We start from the raw sequence: 15125 nt of genomic DNA, 5'->3' as shown, positions 1-15125 counted from the left end.
TTTTTATATTTTCAGTTCTCATTTTAATTTTATTTTAAGTTTTTTTGTAATTTTATATGTGCTTTTGTCATATTTATTAGTTTTGAAGTTATATTTTTATTTCAGTTTTATTTTTAAGTAATTTTAGTACTTCAGCTTAAACTTATTTCATTTCATTTAGTTGCAAAGACAACATTGCTAGTTTTTATTAAAGTTTTTTCAATTTTTGTTTAAAATTTTATTTAATTTAACAAAAAGTATATATTTTTTTTTTTACAAAAAGTTGTTTTTTTGTAAGTTTATTATCTGCTTTTGTAATTTTTTGTAGTTTTGTCTTTTTTATATATTTTTATGTAGTATTAATTTATTATTATGTATTATTTATTGTTCCTCTGGCACTTCGCTATTCTCACATGATTAGAATTAATATTAAAACATTATAGTTATCGTCCTTGCTGTGAACGGGCCTAACTATAAATCTGTGAGGTAGTTGAATCAGTTGGTCAGTTTGGGTCGTTTGTGGTTTTAATTAATTCCTCAGATAGTTAAAAATGGTTTAAAAATATAAGAAGTGTTTTGGTTACACCTTATTTTGATGGTCCACTTTAGATATTCTACTAACTATAAGTAACTTTGCAGCTACATGTCAACTAACTCTCATTAGAGTAAGAGTAGACTGGTAGGGTTGTTGTAGATGTAGTTGCGAAGTTATTTATAGTCAGTAGAATATCTAAAGTGGATATATCTAGCTGTGTTTTTTGTATCTCCACGATCAGTTTGTCATGTGACTGCTGCCGTAGAACATTTGCATGCTAATGAGATGCATGACCTCACCGAAGTGCCGTCGTCAGTCGTTTGCATCACGGTCCCGTTTGTGTGTTTGAGAGAATAGTGACTAAACTCGAGCGTCTGCTCACTTCTGACCGCAGGAAACTCCCGCTGAAGGAGGAGAACGGCAAGGAGGTGCTCAAGCCGGACTTGATCGAGATCAAGGTCCACACGGACAACAGCATCCACACAAAACAGGACGACAGCAAAGCGTAATGGAGACCGGAGGCATTCCCGGCCCCAACAAACTGAGACCAAAACAGAAATGAAAAAAAATATCACAAAAGAGAAAAGAAAAAAGAAGAAAAAAGAAAAGAAATCTTCACTAATGAAGGGCGTGTAAATATGTTCAAATATAAACAGAGTTTTTTTGTGATAAATCTACTGTTCTTTCTATTCACGACGGCTCCAGCACTACTTTTCGGTTGATGTGTCCGTCTTTGTGTTTTGGAGGATCTCAGAAATGAGCCCATTGAATTCCCAGGCCTTCTTCTACTGTCCAGGCATGTCCAGTCTGATTTCTGACCAGCGGGACGTCGTATTGTGTCATAAACACTGCAAAAAATCATGTTCTTCCTCAGTATTTTTTGTGTTGTTTTTCAGCACAAATATCTAATTATTCTTAAATCAAGATACATTTACTGGAGAAGCAAAATGACTAAAAATATTAAGATATTAAAATAGTAATTGATCAAAATTGAGTTTATGCTTAAAACAGGAGAAATATATATATATACATTCAACAAAAATGTTAAGCCTTTATTAAGATTTAAGCAATTTAATTAATAGTAAAAATTGTAATTGAATAATTGATTAAGGATTGTTCACTTATTCAATTAAAATTCATAAGGATTATTCAGTTCAGTCTGATAGAATTTTACTATTAATTAAATTGCGGAAATCTTAAAAAAAGGCTTTACGTTTTTTTTAAATGTGTGTGTGTGTATATATATATATTTTTCTTTATTTTTTTGACCCCACTGTCAGATTTTTTTTCTTGTTTTAAGCATAAATTCATTATTCGTTATGTTCCATTCAGTGGACTCTTATTTTGATATTCTGTTCTGTTTCCTTTAGTTCCCTTTTCCCTGCTCTGTTTAGTTTCACATTTAGAACATTTGAATCACTTGAACCAATTGCTTTGTAAAATGATTCACTGTTTCGAATCACTGTTTCAAAAAACACCTTTTACAAACTATTTGCAAATGTTTTATTCAAGGTGTCATCTATTAAGTGCGATTAACAAATCATATGAAGGTTCTCTAATATGTGTGGTTTATTTTATGAATAAAATTAAATCATTTTATGGAGAGCTTGGTTAATCAGAGACTTTTAACTACAACTCCTCTTTTTAATATGCAAATGTGTCATTAAATGTCTACAAATGTATAAAATTGATCCAAGAACAGGTAAAAATCATATAGCCGACAGACGGTTCATGGGTTCGCAGAGATCGTAGCGGCGAAATATTGAAATTTCAAAAAAATTCGAAACGGTTCTGATGCAACGAAGCGAAACTAATGATTTGCAAAAGTTTCGAAGCTTCACAAAGCTTGTTTCAAAAGAATCTATTAGTGAATAAAGACTGTTTATTTTCTGAACTCACAAATATATGTAATAGATCCATTTTTAAGTAAACTAGACTTAATATCTTCAGTCATTTTTCTTCTCCAATAAAGTTTTCTTGATTTAAGAATGTTTAGATGTTTGTACTGGAAAACAAGAGAGAAACACTGAGGAAGAAAGTGATTTTTGCAGTGATTTCAGATTCTCATCTAAATGTGTTCATCGGTTTTTATCCCACAACCCTTTGGATTTCTTCTATTTTTCCAGGCATGTCCTAGGCTCTTTTCAGACGGTGCGTCTCATATATGTCAACATTTGAAGACGTCATCGGTTTGTATTCTCCATCTTGTCGTCAGGGTCGCTTCTCAAAAGAAACCTGGCAAAACTTTGTAGTAAAGTCACTTTGTAGTTTGGATTTCCTCAACTGCCATGATGCCGGATGAAATGCTCTTCTTAATTTATGTTGATTAATGTGTGATTTGAGAATGGCTGGACGTGTTCTGCACAAATACACAAAGAAGCGAATGTTTGACCGACGCTTTGTAAGCTCAGTTTGATTGTACCTGCACTGAATGTGTGTTTCTGTGTGGCTCCAGCACTCCAGAGGGCGCTAGAGTTTACATTAAATCTCTCAAAGCTGATGTGTTGTTATTCAGGCACCTGCTGTAAAGAGTTTAATGAACTTGCTCTTTAAAGGTTAGTCCATCAGGATAGTGATTAAGCTAAAAGAGAAAACTGACTCTGTCGCCCCCTGGAGTTCGGTGTTATTTTAATATTATTTATATAGTATTTATTAATGTTTTGAATTTGCTTTTATTTTTATATTTTTAGTTTTCATTTTAATCTTAGTTTAAGTTTTTGTACTTTTATCATGTGCCTTTTGTCATTTTTATTTTTATTTTGTTTTAATTTGAGTTTTATTTTTAAAATTGTATTTTATTTCACTTAATTGCTAAGGCAATTGTATTTAAAATTAAACATTTTCATCTAATATTTATATTTTATTTAACTTTAACGAAGTGTATTAATATTTTGAATTAGCTTAATTTTTTATATTTTTAAGGTTTTTTTTGTAATTTTATTATGTGCTTTTGTAATTTGTATTAGTTTTTTATATTTGACATTAATTTATTTTATTTAAGTTTTATTTTAAGTAATTTTAGGACTTAGGCTTATTTTATTTTACTTATTTAAAATGCTTGAAATGTAAAATAATATATTACTGAAAATAATGTATTTATTTATTTTATTTTATCTTTACATTTTTTTAAATAACGTTTTATTTTTAGTTTAAAAAAATGTATTGACATTTTGAATTAGCTTGTTTTTTTATTAGTTTTTATTTTAATTTTAGGTCATTTTAAAGTTTTTTGTAATTTTATAATGTGCTTTTTGTCAGTTTTTATTTTAATTTATTACGTTTTTGTAATTTTATTATGTGCTTTTTGTCATTTTTATTAGTTTTTGTCTTTTTAGCTTTAATTTACTTTTACTTTTTATTTACTATAGTTTTAGTAATATTAGTACTTCAACAAACTGTTTCTTAAAAATGTTTAATTTAATATTCAGAATTGATTTCAGCTTTATTCCAATTAGCGGCAATTCTTTTTATTATAACAGTAACACTGGAGGTTTCTTCTTGCCATAATAAGAGCACATGTTAAGTGTATAAAACAGGATCACGTGACCTGTTGATGCACCTGTCAATCATTCGCGTCTGTATATTTGTGTAGCGTGTGATTCTGGCCGATGTTGTTGATGATAAAGGCAACGTTTGCCACTCGAGCCACTTTAGTTCTTATATTTGATATATTTTATTATGGTTCACAGCTGTTTGTACATACAGTACATGAGTATGATGTAGTCTTACTGTATCATTAGGAATGAGGTTCCAGATCTCATCTGTGGGTTTTCCAGAACTCATTCATGGAGCAGCAGGGGCATTATCTACCAAATCTGTTTTTGTAAAGTGTTTGTAAAGCCTGTATGATGTCAATTAAACCATGTCTGCTTATGGAGCTGCAAAAAAACCTCCATTCATTTGTACCTGCACTTATTTTCCTCTAATGAAAACTGAAGCATCTGTTGCTACTCAAAGCATGAAAGTTCAACATTATTTAGTTTTTCGGCAGGACTCCATGTGGTGACGCACGTATTTATTGCATTAAAGCCACTAAAAAAAAAAAAAAATGACAAAAGTTTTATTTACTGGTTAATTTGAAGGTTTAGTTATTAATCATGTTTCCAGCTGCTTCTCGATCCTTATTGAGTTGAAATCATTTTTTCTTATTCAGATGTTCAAATACTCTATGCATAATCAGAAAAGACTTTTGCTTTGTTGTTCTGGGTGATTAAAGCTCCTTTCCTTTCGTGTGTCGCAGGTCTCCCTGATCTGAACACCTGTTAACACTGTAATTTACCGCTGTAAATAAATGTGTACTAGTATAAAATGGTGCTTGTAAAACATTCTGTCAGCGTCGATTTATTTACATGTGTGGAAAATGTGTGATCATGTACAGGACAAGTGTTTACTGTAAAAAAAGAATTGTTGGTTTAACTTGAAAAAGTAAGTTACCTGGTTGCCTTAAAATTTTGAGTTCATTGAAATTAAAAATTTGAGTCAATACAATGAAGGCGATTGATTTAATCAACAGAAACTCAAAATATTATGTTATCTGAACCACATTAATTATTGAAGTTTATTTGACAAAAGAAAAAATGTGATAACAAATCATGAAAATATTTGTTTACAGCGTACAAGTTCAATTAAACCATCAAAATATGTGGAAAATATATTTTTTATATAATATGAGGCGACAACAAAACAGTAAACTTGATTTATCTGACAATTATTTGGCAAAAAAACAGGTTTTTAGTAAAATGCATAGAACAAAAAGCTGATGGGGAAAAGCATTGCAACATAAACCGTTATTAATATTTTGTTGGTTGTCTTTTGTTTTTGCATGTGACAGCCTCAAAAATGCATACAGTCGGCACAATTCGGCATGTTTCATTACGTTATTATCACAAATAAAACAATCAACTCCAAGCACAAATATGCATTATGCATTATTACAGTTTTTCTCTATCGATTTGACACATTTCTCCAAAGTAAAGTACCTGCTCGCAAAACAGTTAACACAGTGATCCAAACACACTCTTACCTGAGCCAAACAGTTCAACTTTACTGCAAAATAAAACACTGCATTTTTTTCTAGTAATGTGTTTATTAAAAGTAAATACTAACATCAAAACTACAAGTGTATTCTTTTTGTACCAGGCTGTAAACATGTTTTTTAGAACACTAATGATTTTAGACACTTTCAGCTGTAGATGTACAAATACACTAACGAAAATCATAGACTGTAAAAAAAATATGGACGTAGTGTCCGTGCCGTCACCCGTAGGTTTCTGAAGAGCATTTTTGAAGCCTACAGTGGGCCATCGCCATCTTGGCAGCACATCACCACACGTCACTCCCAGATAACCAAAAATGGGCAAAGAGGCGGGACGTGGGTGGAGCTGAGATGACTGGTTGCTAAAACCACGCCTACCTAGCACGACATGATCATTTTAGCTCAGGCTAAAGGAGCAATCTATCGATCTTAGACACAATCTGAAATATTAATAAAGATAACACGTTATATCATTTGAAAGTTCTAAAGATTCACTGTCAATCTACAATGTCTTTTTTATGATATAGATGCTCCAGCAACACTAATATTGTAATTTGTGTCGGGTGTGCAAATGACAACACGCAAAATCAAAACGGGACTTCAATGCTATTGTAATGAAATAGCGATCGCGAGGTGAATCCAGTCCGTCACACTTGGGTAAAATGTCCATGAGCGTCCATTGAAAAACAGCACTTTTTGTCCACAAACGCGTTAAATACATGAAATCTTGATATATTGTCCATTGTTTGCATAGAAATTCTTCTGAATGATCTGCTCTCCATCATCGTTCTTCAAGAAATTACGCAATCTGAGCGTTTATGTTGTAAAACTGTACGTATACATTAGACTCTCACAAATAAATGCATTTTTCAAAATAGTGCAGCAGTTTTAGTTATAATATCCAAGCAGTGCTGTCGGATTTTGTGGTGTCTTGAGAGGCATATTTGTCATAGTAAATATCACGAACAAAACTTTTAGCCAATGCCGATCCAACAACGTGTGTTGTTTATCTTCTTCATGTGCACACATGTACACAGACGCACATCTGTCTCGACCATTAACCGCACAGCAAGCCATATTATTTGATAATTATATGAAATAATCCCAAAGCACAAACAAGGCAGAGATGCCAAGTTCAGCGGCTGGAATTAGCTGAGGTGACAGAAAGCAGACAAATGGCTAGTGACAACAGTGGCACTCCACCTGTCACTCAAGTGACCACGCCCTTAATTATGCAGAACTTTAAGGCTTAATATAATTTATTCACAGTTGTCATGAAGGGCAAAATTAGCTATATAGACAAAAAACACTTTTTGTACCAGACTGTAAACATGTTTTTTTCTGCTGTAAAGTTGGGCATTTTAACATGGCATTGGGATTGAGCCTGTCTCTGGTGGCCAGTCGATGAATTGCAGTTTAAGTCACTTCCGTTTGGATTCAAGAGAGACCGCGGGAGGTTGCCGCTTGACGAAAATACACTTTTATTGTAATGTTTTTTCAGCAGGTTTTTGTTATATGGGTCATTGAGCAAATAAAGCTTCAAAAATGGTATGGTTCAAAATATTTAAATTCATTTTTTTGTTACTTTTTTGTCAGGTGGTACAACCAAATATTTGTAAATATATATCTACCCATACTTGAAATGAGCTGTTTTTATCAGTATTTGAGAGATCTACAACCATTTTCACTCTCACACAATGATCTATTTGGGGTCGTCTGGATGTTGATTACAGTATCAGGCTTAACATTATTACCTTCTACTGTAGGAAATACAGTAAACATACAGGAGGAGATCATATATGAGGAGAGAGGAGGAAGTAAAGAAAGAGGGATAGGAGAAGAGCTGAGTAAAGTGGAGGAGACAATTACAGTTAACTGCTAAGAACAGTGATCTGAGTTTGGAGAAATGTGTCAAATCGATTGAGAAAAACTGGAACACTCACTTTTGGCTCTTCTGCATGACCATATAGATGTTTTTTGATTAATCTTTGCAGTGTAATTGAACTGATTATGTGAATTGCAGAAGTGATCTGTTTTAGAATTCATATTCCAGGACCATCAGTTGAGATGCTCGTTAATTTCCCAGAAATGATGACATGACTAATTAAACGAAAGCTTCAGTCGTGACGTGTTTCATTCACTGCTGTTCGTGTAAATTGGCCTCTTTCTCACCGTTTGATTGGCGTTTCGGGCCGCTGCCTTCAGAACATGTTCAGCATGCGCACATTTCTATCGGATTCTTTATTAAAGCACACGGCGCCAATAACACAAGAGCCTCCGGGGGTTAAAACGATCAATTACACCTAAACACACGCCGATTAGTGCATAATTGTTCCCTTGAGTCAAAAAAAACCATCTGAAGGTGACTTGGAGTTAGACAGATAGAGATGCGTTATGGGTTGTCGTCATGCATTGTTTTTTCTGATTAGGCCTTCATATGAACGTCAACATGCATATAAAGCAGAAGTTATAAATATCTTATTTGTCACATTATAAGAACAGATTTTGAAGAAATTATCTAGAGGTCATTGGAGTCAAATCTCTTCTGTTGATTTATTGGTCGGTTGGTGTCTGAAACTACACTATAATAGGAGGAAGCAGCAAAAAGAAACATATATAATATTATAATCTAGTCGAGTCACTCAAGATTTTCTGCAGAAGAGCTTTTCCGGAGGCGAAGCTTGAGCACTTGCTATAGGATTTAAGCCTAAAAAGAAAAGGAAAGGAATGGAAACCGCAGAAGTGATCTTTAATTATATTGCTTACTGTTGCAGGTTTATAGGCCAACGTAATTAAGTAATTAAGATATTACTGGTATGAAAGGTCATTTGTAATAAAAAGCAATAGATTAATAAACCACTGGAATCTCCTGATAATAAAGCTAAAGGTTGTTTCTAGATGAAGGTTTTGTTGTAATTCCCTGCTGAATGTGAGAATTAATTAAGCAGGTTTTTCATTCTGGTTTTTTCTTCTTTTGCACATGTAGGAGGATTTAAACTTTATGAATATATACAGTATGTCGTAAATAGATGCTTGTTTCGATGCTGTTAGATAATGCTGCATCCCATTCAAAGTAGAAATGCTTTCTGGAAATGTAGTGGGATTTCTCCTCATAAACGGCTTTACGTTGTTGCCGTAAATGTCTTTAATGCCATTAAAATCACATGCAAAGCAGGATTGTTATGGTTAATTAAAACTAAAAACTATTTTTAAAAAGAAAAAACATTTGAAATTGAAATAAATCTGAAATTAAATAAAAAACAATATTAGATAAAAATCTTAAACAAATGAAATTTAAAAATTAAAAATAAGAATTGAAGATAGTAGGCTACTAATTATTTATAAATATTAAAATATAATAATAATGACAAAAGCACATAATAAACTAACTAAAATTAAGCAAATTAAAATGAAAACTGAAAACATAAAATTAAAAGTTTCAAAAAATTGAAAGAATGTATAAAAACTGTAATAGTATAAATCAACACTGTTACAAATTGAATTTAACTTTAATAAATTAATGACAAAATCACATACAATCACAAAAAAAAACTAAAAATTAAAACTGAAAATATAAAAAAAATTATAATAATTATAATAGTATATAAATAAACACTGATGTGAACTGAATTTAACTTTAATAAATTATGACAAAAACAAAATTACTAAAAATGAACTGAAATTAAAATGAAAACTGAAAATATAAAATGAAAAGTTAATTTAAAAATATTAATAAAAAAATTCTAAAAAATGTAATGTTGTATAAATAATACTAAATTAACACACTGTAAATAATTTCCACCTATTTTAACTTAACATTACATTTTTAAGTATAATCAAATAGGCTGTCCAAGTCATTTCAACTTAAATTCTACTTAAAAATTTTAGTTTCATTTTGTATATCTTTTTCTTAAAAACAATTTAAATTGCTTATTAAGTTATTTTGATGAGTTGATGTGATGTAAAAACATAAGTTGTCATGACTTACTGGTCATATAATATTTTACAGTGCACTGATGCCAAATCAGTGTTTAATAAATGATGACATCCTGAATCAGCAGCGAGTGACACAAACCATTGTTCTGGATCAGAATCCCGGATGGATGACCATAAATCCCCTTTGGAGAGGCTTCACTGCGTGATCCTGGGTTTGATCCCAGGAAAGGCCAGTAAATGGATTAGAGAGGCGCGAGGAACACGGAGGAGGAAGATTCAATCCCTTTAGCCGAGACCTGAGGCTTGTGCGAGCGCAGATGTGTAGTGTAATCCTCATGCTGGCCTTTCACGGGTCAGCGGCGCTCGCTTCAGTCTGGAGGAGAGTTACAGCCTGATCTGACCAGCAGAACCAGAGTGACCCGGCTATGGTGAGTACTGCACCTCATTTACTTTCATTGAAAGAACACATCTGAAAAAATATATATTGAAGTGAACGTACTGTAAAACAGAGTTTGCAACCAGAGGTCTCCTGATACTGCCTTATTATGACTGATACAGTACAGGTCATTTTTATGGTTATGGTTTAATGCAGAACTTTCGAAGTTTATTGGAGTTTGTTTTCCACCATTTTCCACCATGAGGGGCTTTAAGCATCTGCTAAATGAACTGTATGTTGTGTTTGGTTGCTAGGTTGTTGCTATGCAGTTGCTTGGGTGTTTTGAGTGTTGTGTATCATGTTGCTGTGCAGTTGCTAGGGTGTTTTCAGTATTGTGTATCATGTTGCTATGCGATTGCTAGGGTGTTTTGAGTGTTGTTTATGTTGCTATGGGGTTGCTATAGGGTGTTTCGATTGTTGTTTATCATGTTGCTATGCAGTTGCTATAGGATGTTTTGAGTGTTGTGTATCATGTTGCTATGCGGTTGCAAGGGTGTGTGGAGTGTTATTTATCATGTTGCTATGCAGTTGCTATAGGCTGTTTTGAGTGTTGTGTATCATGTTGCTGTGCAGTTGCTAGGGTGTTTTCAGTATTGTGTATCATGTTGCTATGCAATTGCTAGGGTGTTTTGAGTGTTGTTTATGTTGCTATGGGGTTGCTAGAGTGTATTGAGTGTTGTTTATGTTGCTAAGGGGTTGCTATAGGGTGTTTCGATTGTTGTTTATCATGTTGCTATGCAGTTGCTATTGGCTGTTTTGAGTGTTGTGTATCATGTTGCTGTGCAGTTGCTAGGGTGTTTTCAGTATTGTGTATCATGTTGCTATGCGATTGCTAGGGTGTTTTGAGTGTTGTTTATGTTGCTATGGGGTTGCTATAGGGTGTTTCGATTGTTGTTTATGTTGCTATGGGGTTGCTAGGGTGTATTGAGTGTTGTTTACCATGTTGCTATGCAGTTGCTATAGGGTGTTTTGAGTGTTGTTTATGTTGCTATGGGTTTGCTATTGGGTGTTTTGAGTTGTTTATGTTGCTATGGGGTTGATATAGGGTGTTTCAATTGTTGTTTATGTTGCTATGGGGTTGCTAGGGTATATTGAGTGTTGTTTACCATGTTTCTGTGTGGTTGCTATAGGGTGTATTGAGTGTTGTTTATCATGTTGCTATGCAGTTGCTATAGGGAGTTTTGAGTGTTGTTTATGTTGCTATGGGGTTGATATAGGGTGTTTCAATTGTTGTTTATGTTGCTATGGGGTTGCTAGGGTATATTGAGTGTTGTTTACCATGTTGCTGTGTGGTTGCTATAGGGTGTATTGAGTGTTGTTTACCATGTTGCTGTGTGGTTGCTATAGGGTGTTTTGAGTGTTGTTTATGTTGCTATGCAGTTGCTATAGGATGTTTTGAGAGTTGTGTATCATGTTTCTATGCGGTTGCCAGGGTGTTTAGAGTGTTGTGTATCATGTTGCTATGCAGTTGTTTTTACCGTGCGTTCACACCGCCGCTGGCGAGAGCGTCAAAGTGACAGGAAGTCATTCATTTTCAATGTGAGCCGGCGGCGAGCTCCGGCGAGCTCCGGCGAGAGCGGCGCGGCGCGGCGCGTCTTGGACGGTGAGAGCGTTGAGGAGAGTTGAAGTCAGGCCAACATTATGGTAATGAGCTATGACGCGGTTCAGCGGCAACCAATCGGAATGTAGAGGTCCTCGCTTGAGAGGATTCCGATTGGTTGCCACAACTTGTCATTTACTTTGACCCTCCCGCCAGTGGCGGTTTGAACGCACAGTACAGCGTTGTTGCCAGGGCAGCTAAGGCGAATTTTGACGCTCTCGCCGGCGGCGGTGTGAACGCACAGTTAGGGTGTTTAGAGTGTTGTTTATCATGTTGGTATGCAGTTGCTAGGATATTTTGAGTGCTGTTTGTCATGTTGCTATGTGGTTGCTAGGGTTTTCCGAGTGTTGTTTATCATGTTGACATGTGGTTGCTAAGGTGTTCCGAGTGTTGTTTGTCATGTTTCTATGTGGTTTTGCTAGGGTGTTTTAAGTGCTGTTTATCATGTTGCTATGTGGTTGCTAGGGTGTTCTATGTGACATCAGTCTGATGGCAAATTTTCTGTGCAGATGTGGCACAGAAGCAGCATTAAGTGTCTCTACACAGACTATTGAGTGCTGCTCAGAGGTGGCATGAATGCATTTACACTCAGCACTTTTGAAACTGAATGCTTTTATAAAGTAAGCTGCATGGGAAGCGCTTTCTCCTTTTCCATGTCTAAAGACAGAAACCGAGATTTTGAGAGTGTCAGTGATTCAGCCTGATATATGAAGTGAAGGATGGTCAAATCACTGCTGTACATCTGCATAGATTGCCGCTCGCGGTCAAACGTAACCCCAGTTCACAGTATTTATCATGTGTGCCATCCTGTAAAGGTCTAAAGACCTGCCGGAGTTTGGCATCAGTCCACGTTGCATTTGGTCTCTTCCAAAAGCTCTTGAGTGCAATTTGGACTGAGACGTGTCCATTAAGCCCACTGGAGCTCCTGAAGAGGGTCCATCAATCACAGAACATTGGAGACTGAGCCATTACGGAGGAATTATGACCTCATCACGAGCTGTTCAACGGGAATGAAAAGCCCTCAGACGAAATATGCTCAAAATGTTTGAATGTTAAATGGACACCATTATTGTTCAGCCCAAAGGGTTTACAATGAAAGTTTATAGCCTGTCTGTGCTGTCCATTATATGAGATCTATACGAGGATAACTGTTATCTAAAAAATATATATATTTTTTATATTAAAAATAATTATAAAATAACTTTTGTTTTTTGCTCTATGCTTGATTGAACATTGAAATTGGCTGTGTTTGTTAAGTTAAACATCACTTTACTAGTGCTCTTAAAAGATTAGTTCACTTTCATATAAAATTTTCCTGATAATTTACTCACCTCCATGTCATCCAAGATGTTCATGTCTTTCTTTCTTCAGTCGAAAAGAAATTAAGGTTTTTGATGAAAACATTCCAGGATCATTCTCCTTATAATGGACTTCACTGGCCTCCAAACGGTTGAAGGTCAAAATGTCAGTTTCAGTGCAGCTTCAAAGAGCTTTAAACGATAGCAGACGAGGAATAAGGGTCTTATCTAGCGAAACGATCGGTCATTTTCTAAAAAAATTTAAATATATATGCTTTATATAAACAAATGATCGCCTTCCAAGTGCTTCCGCCAAAACTGTACTTTAGTATTCTTCAAAAAGCTTACACTGTATGTCCTACGCCTTCCCTATTCTACTTATGGAAAAAATGTAACTGGCGCTGCGTTCATTCCATAAGTAGAATAGGGAAGGCGTAGGACACTGAAACTATAATTTTGACCTTCAACCGTTTGGAGACCATTGAAGTCCACTATAAGGAGAATAATCCTGGAATGTTTTCATCAAAAACCTAAATTTCTTTTCGACCGAAGAAAGAAAGACATGAACATCTTGGACATGGGGGTGAGTAAATTATCAGGAAAATTTTATATGAAAGTGAACTAATCCTTTAAACTACTTTAAACTCTACATTAAACTTGTCTCAGGACATTTATTTGAAATAGAATTTTTTGTAACATTATAAATGTCTTTACTGTCACTTTACTGTCAATTTAATGCGTTTTTGCTGAATGAAAGTATTGTTTTTTTAAACTTTTAAATGGTAGTGTATCGTGATTTTCACAAAAATATGAAGCAGCACAACTGTTTTCAACATTGATAATAATCATAAATGTTTCTTGAGCAGCAAATCATCATATCAGAATGATTTCTGAAGGATCATGTGACACTGAAGACTGGAGTAATGATACTGAAAATTCAGCTTTGATCACTGGATATAAATTACAGTTTACTATGTATTTACATAGAAAACAGCTGTTTAAATTATAATAATATTTCAAAATTTTTACTGTATTTTGATCAAATAAATGCAGCCTTGGTGGGCAGAAGAGACTTCTTTCAAAAACCTCTTAATTATTCCAAACTTTTGGCTAGAGTAGCTGAAAGTTTCCAAGCAGAATCATTATTACACCAAAATCAGATGAATATATTTGTCAAATAAAATGCAGTTGAATTATGGTTTTAAGATATGCAAAGCCTTATTATCTGAGACAAAAATAAACCATTTTAATAATCTAACAGGCGTAAAATGAAATCAAAAGCCATGAGGATTGAAAATCTTTGTTTACTAAACCCACATTTGGCCGAGACGCTCATGAAGCACTTAAGACACGCAACGACCCTCTTGATGAAGCGTTATGAGAGAGAAACATGAAGTTTGGCTAAAGATGGACTGGATTTGGACTCGAGCACGCTTTTCTCTTTAGATTCACTGAAGAGATTAATGCAGAATTAATTGGCCTCTTTGGGGATTATGGACAGACCTAATTGCTGGAAATGAGGAAAACACTTTTCATTTTTAGAGAATCATGCAGGAAAAAACTGTCATTATTTCATATTTCAGACTCATTATGATTTTTGTTCTGTATCCAGCTGTATTTTATCATACATTTAATTAGTTCAAATGTACTGTACCTAGATAATATTAATCACTGATTCACTCATTTGTTATTTCTCTCTTTCTGAAGTATGTCAGGAACATGAATGGTGCAGTTAATTCACTGAAAGCATAAACACACTGTGCAGTGTTATTTTCATGTCTTTGATTTTATGTCCCATTTATGAAGTTAATAGCGTTTACAGGACATCAGAGCAGCAGAACCCTGAGATGGTATTGATCCTGCAGTCGTGTTCAGATCATTGTGATTGATCATTATGGTTATAGTGTTGTTGTGTGGCATCATTAATGTTTGTGTTGTAGTTTCACAGTGTGTCTGTACACAAACTAATTAGTTTTTGTGCATCTGTCTCACTTATTCACACTCGTTTCCTCTTGTTATTCTTCAGCAATAGAAATAGAAGAATCGGCTCATTGAGGAAACTGGTTAAGGAAGTGGTTCAAGACCTTGAAATATAGCTAAAAACACATAAAAGTATCATAATATTAGTCCACATAACTTGTGCATTTTCACATTTTCTATGTCTCAAAACTATTTACTGAATGTTTTAAAATATATTTTATTGCATTGCATTGCATTGCGTTACATTGGACTAAACTGCATTGCGTTGCGTTCCACTGTGTTGCATTAGACTAGAGTCACAAATAATTTTCTCTTATCATCAGATC

General features: G+C 34.3%; 1 protein-coding gene across 3 annotated transcripts in view; it reads left to right on the top strand.

The window, feature by feature from the left end:
• LOC127521091 (neural cell adhesion molecule 2-like) overlaps positions 1 to 3456 on the top strand; it is a 253209-nt gene extending 249753 nt beyond the window's left edge. For all 3 annotated transcript variants that reach the window (XM_051909983.1, XM_051909991.1, XM_051909974.1), the window contains one exon: positions 909 to 3456. In XM_051909983.1, the coding sequence (XP_051765943.1) occupies positions 909 to 1023 (115 nt within the window). In that variant the 3' untranslated portion in view covers positions 1024 to 3456. The remainder of the gene's footprint in view (positions 1 to 908) is intronic.
• Positions 3457 to 15125: the final 11669 nt, after the last annotated feature.

Source organism: Ctenopharyngodon idella, chromosome 1, assembly GCF_019924925.1.
Source record: "Ctenopharyngodon idella isolate HZGC_01 chromosome 1, HZGC01, whole genome shotgun sequence".
In the NCBI taxonomy this organism is placed as follows: domain Eukaryota; kingdom Metazoa; phylum Chordata; class Actinopteri; order Cypriniformes; family Xenocyprididae; genus Ctenopharyngodon; species Ctenopharyngodon idella.
Note: the sequence above shows the minus strand (reverse complement) of the source record. Positions and strands in the feature narration are given on the sequence as shown.